General features: G+C 35.0%; 1 protein-coding gene and 1 long non-coding RNA gene across 2 annotated transcripts; both read left to right on the plus strand.

Annotated features, from left to right (window-relative positions):
- Nucleotides 1-133: 133 nt before the first annotated feature.
- LOC122301696 lies at nucleotides 134-2,012 on the plus strand. Its single transcript, XR_006240216.1, has 2 exons — nucleotides 134-357; nucleotides 1,780-2,012. It is a non-coding gene; the product is annotated as an uncharacterized LOC122301696 (long non-coding RNA).
- Nucleotides 2,013-13,267: 11,255 nt separating this feature from the next.
- On the plus strand, nucleotides 13,268-14,089 carry LOC122302467 (mitogen-activated protein kinase kinase kinase 20-like). The gene is made up of 3 exons (XM_043113786.1): nucleotides 13,268-13,300; nucleotides 13,442-13,789; nucleotides 13,883-14,089. Exons 1-3 carry the CDS (start codon nucleotides 13,268-13,270, stop codon nucleotides 14,087-14,089), a joined length of 588 nt encoding a protein of 195 aa, XP_042969720.1.
- The last annotated feature ends 1,334 nt before the right edge of the window (nucleotides 14,090-15,423 follow it).

Consider the following 15,423-nt stretch of genomic DNA (forward strand, 5'->3'; position numbering starts at 1 on the left):
TCCGGTCCGGACCCGGGTATGAAACCCGGGTTCCGTATTAGTAACCCGGTGTAACTGGGTTTGTATAAAACGAAAATAGAGGTACATTTCCGTCTTGAATCCCCGAGTTCTGACCCTCTCTCTCTCTCTCTCTCTCTCTCTCTCTCTCTCTCTCTCTCTCTCTCTCTCACGTGAAACCTAACCCATGAAACCCTAGCCGCCGCTCTGTCTCAGGGGTTTTTCACATCTCCATGATCTCGATGGTTACTTGGTGGAGAGGAGGAGAGCAGAAATGGGAAGAAGCAATTTCTTTCGAGGCTCGAAGGTATCTCGCAATCATTCTTGTCTCTCGCAACGATGAGGTCCTTTGGTTGCACGGTGAATATGCCAACCCTAACTTTTCCTTTGATTTTCTCTGTGTGTGTGTGTGTGTTTTGAGCGCCGAAACCCTAGCCATTGCCATCAACCTCGTGACCCCCAAGGTTTGTTCTCTGCGATTTGGGTCCGTTTTATTCCGATTTGGGTTTGTGTAGTTTTGGTTCTCTGTTACGGCTTGTGTTGCATCATTCTTTAGATCTTTGAGGGCTCTTTTATTACTTTGTTGATTTGGGTCTATTTTGATGAGAATGTTTGAATGTAAGAATCTTTGTTTTAGTTCAAAGTAGCGAGATGCATTGAACTTTAATGTGGATCTTCAGAAGAAAATGTGTGGCTGACTTAGGAACCAACAACTAAGTGTATTATGATCAATTCCTTTGAACCGATCTGATGTGGGTTTATTTTTCTAGATCTGCTGTTTTTTCACCGTCTCTCTCTCTATTTTGTTAGATATGCTATTTTTTGGGTTGTGAAAAAAGTCTTTTACTAGATCTGTTCTCTTTGTTTTTAAACGTGGGAGCAAGTCTTGCCACCAGATCCTGGTACTTGGAGACCATATAAATCCATCCAAACCTACAAATTTTATCATATAGTTGCTTAAAAGTTTCCTTATCTTCAAATTATTCAAATGATTGCTTTCTATCTACGCATATTGAGCTTTATAATTACAAAACTTTTGGGTTGCAAGAACAAGGAATGTTGGAACGTTGACCTTTTTGCCCTGCAGAATAAGTGATTGCATCTCTTTAGCTTACTCCCCAAAAGATGTGGTTTGATGTTTGGTGTGGTGATACTGCACCATTTAAAGCTTTTTCGGCAGTTTTTAGATTGGCTGTTAATAAGGATTCCTATCATAAATGAATTCAAATATCCTAGCTACCTGTCGAGGCTTGATTGAGTACTTTTAACACAAAATTGGTGTAAATTACCATGTATCCCTTGCTTCATCTGAAAAAGTTGTGTCGCCATGGCCATGATGGTTTAATTACTCGGAAGAATTTTCCTATCAAATGAATTTCAGCATCAGATGGTCAATATCATGTAGACTTGATCTCTTCATTTGGGCTATGATCATTTTTTTTTTTAAAGAAATGCTTTAGACACAATATCCAATAGTTATTGTAAGAAGTTCCATTGCACACCAAAAAGCTATAACTAGCTGACTTTATTCAATAAAAGTCATGTGACAAGCTATTTTTTATTTTGTTACATGAGAAATGTTCTTTGCCCTTGTCTACTGCACGGCTGGTATCTCATGTTAGCTTTCCCAACTCTCCTTTTAATGGGTTTTTCCTGCTATGTGTAATGTGAGTCTGACTTTCTTCAAGCTGCTATGGACTTTTTCTTGGAGAAAGGCCATGGAACTAAATGTTTTCAAAGAAGATGTTTAGTAACCAAATATTTGTGCTCGTTTTGCAACAGGTGGACACATCAATCCTGCTGTGACCTTTGGACTCCTCTTGGCAAGGAAACTCTCTCTCACAAGAGCTCTATTCTACATCATCATGCAGTGCCTCGGAGCCATATGTGGGGAAATTAAATCATTGATTTTGTAATTCATATATTGTAATTTAGTATTTTGTAATGTAATGTATAAATAACAAATAATATAATATGTAGTGGATTGTATTGTAATGCATGCATACTTACATAGATGAATATTGGAATTTTTTTTGGTTTTACATGCATTTTTATTGGAGGTAAATTAAGTGGAATTTTGATACAGTAGATGATATTTTTCAACCTTTAAAGTGTATAATTAAATTTATTTTTATTTTTTTATAAAAAAAATCAGAGCTACATGTGAAAATATTAGATATAAATTTAGGCTTTTATATGGGTTAAAAAAAAAAAAAAAAAAAAGAGAGAGAGAGAGAAAGAGACCCGGGTTCAATCCGGAACCCGGAATCCGGGTTTTGAAAACCCGAATCTATCCGGGTTCCTGCCCGTTTATGACCCGGGTTAATTTGGTCCGGGTTCCGGCCCGGATTTGAAATCCGGGTTTCGGTTTGGGTCTACCCGGATTCCCGGGTCGGAATCCGGATGAACAGGTCTAGCCACTACAAACACACACATATATAGAAAGAACCTCTGTTAACCCACACCCGAAGTCCCACCGTGCTCCACCACCCCTTGCCACAAAAATAAAAATAAAAATAAAAATCATTACACCATGAGACTACCGAGCACCTCCTAACACCACCACCGATAGCACCCAACACCGTCGTAACACACAAATCTCATTTTTTTCATACAAAAAAAAAAAAAAAAAAGCTCAGATCTACAATAACACCTCTGACTACATTTTCTCTATTGTTTAAGGGAAGCATATCACCGCCATTTTCTCAAATCTACAATGCTCAGCTCAACTTGCCTCCATTTTCTCACCGTTGTCTACTCCAGCACAAGTCACTCTCTAGGGATCCGACGCCGTCAAACCCAGCTACGCCTCCATCGATTGCCACCTATTTCTGACTCAAAACTCATAAAGAACTTGTCACTTCCTCTCTTTTGGTGGTCGGACCAAGTTACATAAGGGCCGAACAAAGCTGGTGCAAGGGTCTACCGTCGATTGCAAGAGGGGGGAGAAGGGTTACGTCAGTTGCGAGAGAGAGTGAAGGATTTGGTGGGGTTCATTGTGAGGGGATGAATTTTGAATCGGCTAATGTGCAGTCACACAGAAAATAAGTTGTGAAGCCTATGTAGCAATCAACTATTGGGTGGTGTTATTTGTGGGTTATTAGCCCAACCGGTTATAAGGTATTCTTTTTTGTTTATGTGTAGTAAACTTCCTTTTAAAAATGGAGTATCAACGGTATGGATAAGGTGTTGAAGCCCTCCAATGAGCTATTACCCAAAATAGATTCCATAATTTTTTAAATAAGTTCGTGGGCATTGGATAGGGACCGAATCAGAATATCCTTTACAATTTGCCGCTCCTGAGTTGAATAAAAATATTATTAAATTAAAATATTATTATAATATAATTTTTATTTTAAAATTTAAAAATGTTGAATTATTTATTGAATTTTGTTTTAAAATTAAAAAAAAAAATTACTAATTAAATTAGATGAGTCGAGTTGATTTCTAAAAACAAATGAGAAGAAACGCAAATAAGAAAGACTTTTGCATGCTATAAGCTAGACCATTTTTTGTTGCAATATTAAAAAAATAGGTTATAGGTTAAACGTGTTGTATTTTTTTAGCAATTCATGAATATGACCTTTTAATTGTGATGGGGCCAAAACTTTTTTTTTTATTATAATATATATATTAAATTTATATATAAAAATAATATTTTAAAAGAATAATAATTGAGGAGGGCTACAAGTCCCCCGTTTTCATCTTGCCGCAATTGTATTATTTTAATAATATACTTGAGAGAAAAAAATAGAACTACCCAAAAAGTAGTCGAACCAAACCAGCACCACCGTACACAGTGGTGGTGGCTAAAATAACCCATTTGGGGTGGTAAACCAAACCAACTTTTTTTTTTTTTTGTTTTTACTGCATATAATTCGGAGTCCTTTTTTTGTTTTTCAAAAGAAGACTTATGTGTCAAATTTTTTTTAATTATTTTTTATAGAGGGCAAAGAACCTAATTTACACTAGATACTAATTGGATTATTTAATCCTTTGCTGGATGCAGGTAGGGGTGTCAAATCGTGTTAACGGGTCGTGTTTGTGTCGTGTCAAATCGTGTTAACGGTTCATATAGGTCAACCTTAACCCGACCCGTTAAGCTTATTGTGTCAAAATCTCAAACCCTAACACGACCCATTAACATAACGGGTCGTGTCATGTCAACCCGTTTTGACCCATTAATAAATATTACGAAATATGTTTTTTTTATAAGTAAACAAATAAATTAAGAAAATATTACGAAATAGGTTAATACGACACAATATAACTCATTTTAAACTATTTATATAAATGGGTTGAATAGGCCTAAAATTAACCTTTTTAACCTGATTAAATTTAGCATAATTTTATATAAATGTTAAAATTACAATATTTATAAAAATTATAAAACTAATTATAAGTCCAAAACTACAATCCAAATAATAAAAATATCGTAATTGAAATTTTAACAATTTTATTTTTAGATATAAGGGTATAATTGTAACTTTAACTTTCTTAACGTGTCATAACAGGTTAACCCGTTATCAACCCGTTAAGCAATCGTGTCTTAACGGGTCAACCTATTTTGACCCGAACCCATTAAGGCTAAACCCTAATCCGCTATTATCGTGTTGTGTTCGTGTTTGGTTAACGGGTCGTGTGACATATTGCCACCCCTAGATGCAGGGGATAATGGATGCAGGGGACTTGGTGTAGGGATTGCGCACGAACGTCTACGTGGAAAATGATACGATGCATTTCGTACAAATGATCTCTTCGACTTCCCTCTTCCATTCAAATCCATCTCACTCTCCCCCATCTCCCTCCTCCATCTCCAAAAGCTTCCCCAGACCCGATATGTGTTTCTGAAACCTAACCTTTGTATCTCCTTCCTCCATTCTCATTGTCCTCGATCTCTGAAACCTAACCTCTATAGCCAAAACTCGAGATGGGTTTATGAACCCAGAAACTCTAACCAAGAGCCATCTCCCTCCCTCCTTCGTGTCGCTACTTGAGATGGGTTTCTAAATATTGCGGAAACATTTAATGGCCACAAACTCCCATTTTCATCGATTTGGCGAAGGTACCCTCTCTCTCTCTCTCTCTCAAGTTGATTCCGTTTTGTTCTTGATCAAAGGGGTTAAAGTTAATTCACATTGGGTCTGGATTATGAGAAATTTTTCCTAAATTATGAGTTGCCTTGTTCGCCTATTTCTGTTCAATTGAATGGTAGAACCAGCAATCTTTCATTAAACAAAGTATGAGCAACTTTTTCGATTCCTGTCATAGTTTTGGCTTCAAATGTGCCTACTCGTTGTTTGGAACAAAGTATGAGCAAATCACGTGCTTTGAAAAAATTCATGATTTCAGCTTAAATTGCAACATTTTATCAGTTAGGGAGGCAATTTGGAACTGTGTTGTAATGGATCTTTCACTGTTTACATCATGGAACACTAATTCCATGTATTGATTTTTTAGAAACTGTATCACCTATATTTATGTTGCGCTGACTGATGCTCTTCTAGTAACGATTCTTTATTCTCCAAATGAAGGACTCATTCTTCTACTTGTGAGCTTCTGTAACAAGGTAGAACGTCCATGCCTCCTTCAATTCAATACACTATTCAACAGTTTAATTTAACACACACAAAAACAAATACTTGACTTGTAGCTTGTTCCCAATAATGGCACCTGTGACTTGGAAACCAATATCTGTAATGCTTATAATTTTTTATTGCAAACTAACGTTTAACAACAAAGAAATAAGAATTATGGATATTAAAGAAGTGAACCTAAAGAAAGTGTTACTTCTGAAAACAAGAGTTGGCAAACAAATCTCATTATCTCATCTCATAACATAGGTGGATACATAATTATAATGGTAAAAGGTCAACAGCTAGAGAGTGGTGTTTCTGTTGCACCTGTATTTGATTAGTGCTGGCAAAGATAAATGAGCTTGGTAAGTTGCAAAATCTGATGATGCTTTCTGCCGCATACAATTATTCTTTTATGCGTGGTTGCTATGTAGTCATTAAGTATTATTCACAATTTTGTATTGTTCCTAGTAAATCTGAGAAGATTTGTGTTGTACTAGTTGTAGTCTTCCATAGGATTTTGAGGTTGGCAACTATGCATTTGATGGTGATATGTGTACTCATATTTGTGGCATAAATAGAGAAGGCCTGAATGTATTTAAAGGAAACAGATTGCTCTCAATATGACCATCTCTTAGTCGAATATGTGGCAAGGCTACCTTTATGTGGCCTTGTTTTATTTTTTATTTTTAGTTTTAATATGCTTATATCAATGGAAAGAGGCAATTTGCTAGTTGATTGAAGTGGGAAGAGGCAAGAATTTTATAGGCGACTGCAAGGATTATTACTGTATTAGTGTTGTCCATGAAGTGGTGGTTGATAAGTAATCTGTACTTTCTGATTTGCATACATTTCATAAAAGCTGGGTGTAGAATAACATCTACACGTGGTGCATAAAAGCGAAAGGTCCATAGAAATTCAAACTATATCATTCTTTCTTTACCATTTCTTCAAGGGACCTCCAAAACCAGCCTAAGTGGAGAAGGAAAACATTTATTTTCAAGCTTCAGACTTTGTGAAAAGTATTCAAAAAATTTCTGAAAATTTACAATACTATGGTTTATAAACATCAAATTTACAATTCATGCTATTTTTAGTATTTTTACCCTTGTTTTCTAATAAACATCTAATTGTTGATGAGAAACCTCACTATTAACTTAACTAGCCCTAATTTTGAGCCAATTGTAAGAGCATTGGCATTAGTTTGGCCAAATTCATCTTCAAATTTGACCAATATCAACACTTTTTTTCATTTGCCTATTCCATCTAAATTCAATCTCCATATTGGATTAGCCATTCATTCTCTATATAATAATAAAATATTATTAAATTAATCATTTTTTTATTTAATTTATTTTATCATATTTTGTAATTCTACCAATTAAATGTTAATAATAATTATATTCTAATTAAATTAATATTACAAAAAATTATAATTAAATGTTAATAGTAATTATATTCTAATTAAATTAATATTAAAAAAAGTATTGTTAAATGTTAATAATAATTATATTATATTCAATTAATATTAAAAAATATTATTAAATGTTAATAATAATTATATTCTAAATGTTAAATGTTAATTATATTCTAATTAATTTAATTTATTTGTTTGGAATGAGATATTAATATTTTAATATTTGATGAATGAATAGTGATCTTCCATTTTTAGCCAACCACTGTAGCAAAAGTCTAAATTATTTTAGATTTGTCTAATCCAATGTGAAGGATTTTTTAGTCAAATTATGTAAAATTTGGCCAAGCATCTCATTTGGCCAAGCCAATGAGGATTCCCTAAGTCTTTTTCATTCTTTCTATGATCATAACTCTGTGGTACATATACTAGACCCTCTAAATATAATTATGTAGTTTGGATTTCCTTTAGTGGATTCGGGAAGGATATTAACCCTGGTTTCATCATTTCTAAATGCTCTCCTCACAAACTTAGTTTTACTTGTTGATCCTAGAGCTGATGTGGCTGATCTTTTACTTGTAATTCATTGTGACAGGTTTAGAATGACATCTTTAGTTTTTTCATCTTCACTTGTTAATTGTTTGAGGAGAGAAGACCCAACATGCATGCGCGGTGAGAAAGTATTACTTAGAATATCAAATACGCCAAGAAATCTAGGACGATCATTCTTTGAGTGTCCAAAGTACAATACTTTGATATAACATATTCTCTATCTTGATATTGATGTTTCATGAGTTTATACAAAATTTTTATATCTTAACATACTCCTTCATGCATAATTAGGGATTACCACACTATAGCTATTTTAAATGGGTAGATAGTAGTGAAGACAGAGAAAAAGAACCGATAAAGATAGAAGCTAACCTGCATTGAAAGGAGGAAGAGCCTAAAAAAATAAGGAAAGAAATTATAAAGAGTGAGTTGGAAGTCCACAACAAAGAAGTTGAAATTGGAAGACAACAAGCAGACATCCGGCGTGAATGCACAGTATTTCGTGTCTATTGGGTTATTACCATAGTAATAACTATGTACTTCATACAATCAAAATGAAGTCTTGCTTAATGGGAACTTTGTACATTGTATGTTAGGGACTATTTGGAACGATGTGTATTATATAACTATTTGGAATGTTGTGTATCACAGAAATATTTGGAATGCTGTATATTATGGAACTATTTTGAATGTTGTTGTTTATTATGGAACTATTTTGAATGTTATGTATTTTGAAAATATTTAGAATGTTGTTGTGTACTATGAGAATGTGTCATTGGACGCAGGTTGATTTATAGAACCACAAAAAAACTTCTTTCATTTGTAGAAATTGTTAAATCCTATATAACAATAAATACTTATCTTTTTTACAATCACTTACTCACAATTCACAGATTGCAATCACTCACTCACATATTGTTTACAATCACAATACAAAAAAAGAAAATATACTCAAGAGATCTCAAAATCATAAACCAAAATCCCTAAGTATCCCATTACTTCTTGTTGAATTTATCTAAATTTAGAGTTTGTATACAACTCCTGAAATATCTCCTTAAATGGAGAGACAAATACGACTGGGATTGTGAAGTTGAATGACTGGAAGTCTGCCCCATTTTCATTTCCAATCTTCTTCATTAATGTATTATCGAACTGATCGACAAACTTTTTTATATTTGTCCTAGCATGAACATACCTGTTGAAGAAAGCATTCATGCACTCGTTTCATTGGGTTGTACTTATTCCAGCTCAAAAAAAAAAATCTTTAAGGAATACCAGTGTCCAATAGGTACGCTTTGTGTTTAATGATTACAACCAGGCATTCTCCTGCAAGTTGTATATCATAATTAACACATCCCAACATTTTTCAAACTCTTCAATGGTTTGTGAGTTATACACACGCTTGAGCAAATAATTTTTTAACCCAATTTTGTATGCACTGTGGGAACCCAACTTATCAGGTATTTTTTTGAATATGTGTCACAAGCAAAATCTATATCGGCTATTTGGAAAAATAGCATAAATGGCATTTTTTATTGCTCTATCTTGATATGTGATAATAGCCTATAGGGCATTACCATCTATACAATTCAATCAAGTCTTAAACAACCATATAAACATTTATGTATTCTCACTAGAAATCAATTTTGCCTCCAAAATGATTGATTGGTTATGATGGTTACCACCCACAAACGGTGCAAAGCGTATTCCATACCTATTTGTGTCAAAATATTTGTAGGTTGTCTTACTCCGTGCATCTGCCCAAAAAACATTCCTCAAACTGCCATCATCATCCAAATCCATTAGGGCAAAAAATCCATTATGCTTGTATTGCATCATAGCAAAACACTCACGGAGGGCTCCAACACCACCTTTCCCAACTCAAATGTGACTTGCCTTGTCAATGTAATTATGATAATTTTTCTTTAAGAATTGCAAGTTTTCATACCCACCCGCTATTTGCACAAGAGAGGTAAAACTCTTATTCCATCGAATTCCCACCTAATCATTTGTATCTAAGACTCTTTTTATAGACTCACTCACTTTTCTATTGCAACAAAAGAATCTTGATTTCTGTGAATTTTGGCCATGTTTGTGCTCATTGTGTACACTCAACACTTTCAACATCTCATCAACAAATGTAACATTTATCTTTACCTTACATTCTGTTTTTTTATGTCGGATATGACCTCGCAACATTTGACGCCCGGCTCCTTGCCTTCCATCCATAGGCACAACCAAGTATGACATATCTAAGATTATGATCCTTATACCTCTTACTACTTTGCATACTTACCCCAAAACTGCATTGTTTCCCATATTTCTTATAATAAGAATGTAATTCTTCTTCAGATTTAAACATCATCCCCAACTTGAGCTCCTAATGCTATCATCCACCTTAGTATGCACTGTATTCTGTGTCCCAGACTCATCCTCATCTTTGGTTCAACAGTATTAGGAACAGTGGGCGTAGATGAACTTTCAACTTCCCTAGAGTCAGGTGTGGGACTTTGAACTTCTTCTACATTACAAGAACTTACGAAGTGTAAACCAATAAAAGGGTTAACTGATGAGTGAAATGGGAGCATTAAATTTTTTTGCAGTTTACACCCACAAAATAAATCTATGTTTTAAATTGATTAGAAACATGGTAAAAAATAAGTAAACTACTTAAGGAATGAACTTATCACCTAAGTCCATGTAGATGTGTTGGCATCAGGACGAGGAATAAAGGGTGGTAACCATGCATGTGGCATTGATGGATGGTAACCATGCATATAGTTTGAGAAATCCTGATAAAATGGTATTGGTATAACTTAACATAGAAACCAATAATGATTATGAAACAAAGATGTAGTAATATAAATATAGACATTATGTGTTCTAGTTAAATGAACTTGATCTAATATTCAAAATACATGGGTTGCTATATTGGTTGATGGCTTTTCTGTAGGAAGTGTTAAGAAATATGGATAGAATGGTCTTGGTATCACCTAAGGAACAAAACTAATCATGATAATGAACAAAAAATGAATTTTAACTTTAATTGATGAATACATGGATTGATGGATTTGTTGATGGATTTGCAGTAGTAGATATTATAGGAGATGCGTGCTCCTTCCCTTTCTCCATCTCTTTAGAAAATAGTTATCATTTTATAATATTAAAAATCATCTTAAACCAACTAGAAAAAAAATCAAAAGAAAAAATAGTACCAGGAAGAATAGGAAACATTTTATTTTTTAAGTAAAACAAGAAACATAAAGTGGGAACCTTTTAGATCATAGATCTTGATACACAAGATTTAATCTTGTCTAACAAAACTATGTAAGGAGAATCTAGTAAGCTCATGGCCATTGTCCCTTATCATGAAAGTAAATCTCAAATAAATATCAAATGCATAATTGAATGCAACTAATAAAATTATATAAGCATTAGCTTTGAACATCCCAAATTCATTTGAGAATGCACATAGTTAGTAGGGTTCACATAAGATATCAATCACGTAGTTGGCTGGATCAAGCCTTCATTATTCATACCAGTTTTAGATGTTTATCGTTTGGATAAAAAATTAATCAAGCATCTGAATGCTTATCAAAATGATATGTCAAGACCCAAAATAGTTATTAGTGTTGACGAGATATAATGATTTATTGATAGGAGATGGATGGAGAATTTGATTTTATCAATAATGAATATATATGGAGTGAAAATTATTCAACTTCAGAATTTAGAGACCAATATATATACCCAATAAGAAAGACTATTTTTAATATTTAACTCAAAATGTTATCATGTAAATTTATAAAAACTTCTGTTCAGCTCACTACAAAGGGTTATGCTATAAATCTTAAGTTTGATTGCAGGATAGTGGTGGTATTGCAATTCAAGTACGTAGGAGAATAGCGAATCCATATTTTACGATTTGATACTTGACAGCAACTCAGAGATGATGTCGACGCAGATGAAGGCGGAGGTAGAGGTTCTATCCAAAAAATCTGGGTTGCAAGGAAATGGGTTGCAATTTTTTAGACGAACGTGAATGAGGGAGACAAATGTGAATGGCGAGGAAATGGTTTGCAGTTCGTCTCTAGTCGTGTTTTGCGCATTTCAAACTTCCCAGTTCTGTTCATGTTGGCCAAATGGTCGTTTTCCATTTTACTTTATTTTTTTATTTCTTTAGTTATAGTTGACGTGAAATTGGAAACTTGTTTGTGCGCAATCCCTGTGCCAAGTTCCCTACATGTAGAAGAATTGTAAGAATAAAGACTTTTTGCTATCATTTTTTATTTTTTCTTTTTTGCGCCTCCTCAATTTAGGTGCAAAAAGTAAATTGTTTTAGAATTATATTAATTTATTTACTTGAGTAGGAATCTATCGCTAAAAGTTACTTTTTGTAATGAAAATATATCACAAATAATCTCAATTTAAAAGAAAAATTCAACACTTTTTAAACTTTTATGACGACATTATTATGTTGATAAATATATTTGTTATATCTAACTCTTTTTCTGTCAATTATAATTTTTTTTTCTCTCATCTCTTACATTTATAAATCCTAGACTCTTTAGTGAAAATTTCATTGTTCATATTTTTATTTAACAATGAAATATTATTTATCAGTTGAAGACCAAATTAATATTTTTTTATAATTCTATTTATCAATGCATATTAGGGCTGAAAACCAATCAACTGCATTTTCGGTCCAAAATCGACGCCGCACTGGCGTATTTTTCAGATGTTTATAACCAGCCGAACTAGCCAATTAAGGAGAGCAAACCGTTAGCCTCGATGTCGAAGTGATTTCGATTGGTTTTTCGGTTTCCCATCGGTGGTGCTGTGAAGGAGGAGGGGTGTAGAGGGGTGTGGTGCTGTAGGGCTACATGTGAGAGAGGAGAGAGATTTTGAAGAAAGAAGAGGAGGGAAGAAAAAGAAGAGGGAGGGTTGGGGGAGGGATTATTAAGCCAAACGTCTAAATAGTGCACCGTTTCAGATAATTCATTTTATAAACATTATAACTAAAATGGCGCCGGAGTGAAACGGTGTTGTTTTAATACGTATAATATATATAATTGGCTAGTTAGCCGACGTCAATTTTCTTACATTTTTGTCGCCGGACGACTGGTTCTTTGCCAATTTCGGCCATTTCAGACTCATGCGGCTGATTTGCGTTGATGACGGTCGGTGTGATCGATTTTTATATAGTCCAAAAGCATATTAGCTAACGGTTTTACTTCGAACATTTACAAAAATGATTGGAATGATAAATCAAGGATAAAGTTTCTCCTCTTGTAGATATTCATTTTAATATTTTTCTTCTTAATTTTAAATTTGCTCAAATACTAATGTTGACATAATAAAAGATGGCATGCATAAACTATAAAATGTTGTAGCTTGGGCTACTTCAAAACAAGAGACAGACGACCGTTGAAACCAAATAATTAAAGCTTCTTCCAAACCCTAAAACTACATTACGCCTAGTGTTTGATTCCTACTACAATTAGATTAACACTAATAAGTTGATATTGAGACCGATCAAACCAGGATTTCTATATTGTTTTTTAGCAACGCCGACGAGAAACGAGCAGAAAGTGCAAGCACGAATCCCTAAAGGTAGGTAATCTTCTGCTAATTTCAACTTCCCTAGCTCTGCATTGTTTTCATTATTTCCTAGAGTCTTGGGGAATACTGAGATCAAGATAAATTATTAACTCCAGAGAAAAAGGAAATGGGGAGTACGTTTGGTGATGGAGAAAGTTGGGTGAGAGGGCCATTGATCTGCAAAGGAGGTTTTTGGTCCGTGTTTCTTGCTACTTTGAAGAAACCCAAATCAATGTTCGTTTGTTTCCCTTCAACCATGGCGGTGAAATCTACAGGGTTGTCTGTTTCTGGTTCGCTCTAGAAGGAGAAAGAGGTTCTCGACAATGTCAAAGGCTGCCCTTATGTGATTGACTATTTCGGGGAAGAGATTACGACCCAAGAAAATGGAGAGATGGTTTACAATCTTTTATTGGAGTATGCCTCTGGAAGAACACTAGCATATTCAATCAAGAAATCCGATGTTCGTCGATTGCCCGAAACTGATGTAAAAAGCTATACCTGGTCAATCCTCAAAGGGCTGAGTCACATTCATGACTATGGTTTCGTTCACTGCGATTTAAAGCCTGACAATGTTTTACTCGTACCTACCATTAGCCTCGGTGGTAATTTTGTGGTAAAGATTGGGGATTTTGGATTGGCAAAGAGATCGGCAAAGAAAAAGAAAAGGAGGATGGACTTGGACGTTTACTTGAGAGGCATGCCTCTCTATATGGCACCTGAAGCAGTGATTAAGAATGTATAGGAGCCTCCCAGTGATATTTGGGCTCTTGGGTGTCTTGTGTGCGAGATGCTTACTGGAAAATCTCCTTGGAATAGGGATAAAGAATTGAATGCAGAGAAGCTTTTACAGTTGATTGGCAATGAGCATGAAGTTCCCAAAATTCCAAGTGGTGTTTCAGATGAAGCAAAGAGTTTCTTGAAGTCGTGTCTCGTGGGGAAACCCACATAGGGCTGAGCACCGACAGGGTCGGAGTCGGTATCTGGGTCATCCGACTCCGACTCCGACTTTGTCGGAGGCCGAGTCCGACCTCCGACTCCGGCTCCAAAGAAGATATGCTCCGCTCCGGCTCCGGCTCTGACTTGTCGGAGTGGAGTCGGGACGGAGTCGGTGAGACCGTGGGAGGGCATGGGCCCGTGAGCACCGTGCGATCACTGCGATGAACCAGATCTGCGACGGCGTGGGGACTCGGGGCGACGGCCGACGGGGGCACCTGAAAAGTTAAAACAGAGCTTAACAAAACAAAAAACAAATCAACAACCAGTTACCAAGTTACCAACAAACAAATCGACTGGCGCCGGAGAACGATTCGAACGAAGAGAAGGCACCGACTACGATTTCAAACCCATATGGGCCATATCCATGATTTCCGTGAGAGAGAGAGAGAGAGATAGGAGATACCGGAGAAGCCGTCGGAGGCTGGGGCTGCGCGGCTGCGCCGTTTCTTGGGGGCTGAGTGCCGCACTGCAGTCTGCCGAGTGCCGAATGGCCAGAGACTAGAGAGAGAGTGACTGAGTTTGAAACCCTACGAACCAGATCAGTGTCGGGGAAGGAGGGGGGGGGGCCGAGGGAATGGGGATGGAAATATCTTGACTGAAGATTGAAGTAAACGGCGCAGAGACTAGAGAGAGAGTGACTGAGTTTTGAAACCCTAATCACTAATCAATGTCGGGGAAGGAGGGGGAGGGGGGGCCGAGGGAATGGAGATGGAAATATATTAACTGAAGATTGAAGTAAACGGCGCCGTTTACCACCAAAACGGCGCTGTTTTACTACAATTAATTATTAACTCTGTTTTTGTGCCCAAAACAGAGTCCAACGACACCGTTTGGGCTCTGTTTTGGTACTTTCAGCCTTTTTTTTTTTTTTAACTCTAAATCAAATATTAATTTTGTTTTAATAATTAACTATACTATTATATATAATATAACTATATAGTATATAAGTATAACTATATATATATTATATAAGTATAGTTAATTAGTAAGTTAATATATAACTATATATATTATAGTATATAAGTATAACTATATATATTATATATACTATATAAGTTACTATATATACTATATATTATATAAGCCCTTAATATAATTATATATAATATAACTATATATTATATAACTTATAGTAAACTAGTAATGTAAATTGTAAAATATAAAACAAGCTATAGTAACTTATATAGTAACTATATAGTCTATATTAACTTATATTAAATTAGCTATAGTAACTTATATAGTAACTTATAGTAAATTAGTAAGTTAATATATAACTATATATATTAT

The sequence above is a fragment of the Carya illinoinensis genome, chromosome 1 (genome assembly GCF_018687715.1).
Source record: "Carya illinoinensis cultivar Pawnee chromosome 1, C.illinoinensisPawnee_v1, whole genome shotgun sequence".
Taxonomy (NCBI): Eukaryota; Viridiplantae; Streptophyta; class Magnoliopsida; order Fagales; family Juglandaceae; genus Carya; species Carya illinoinensis.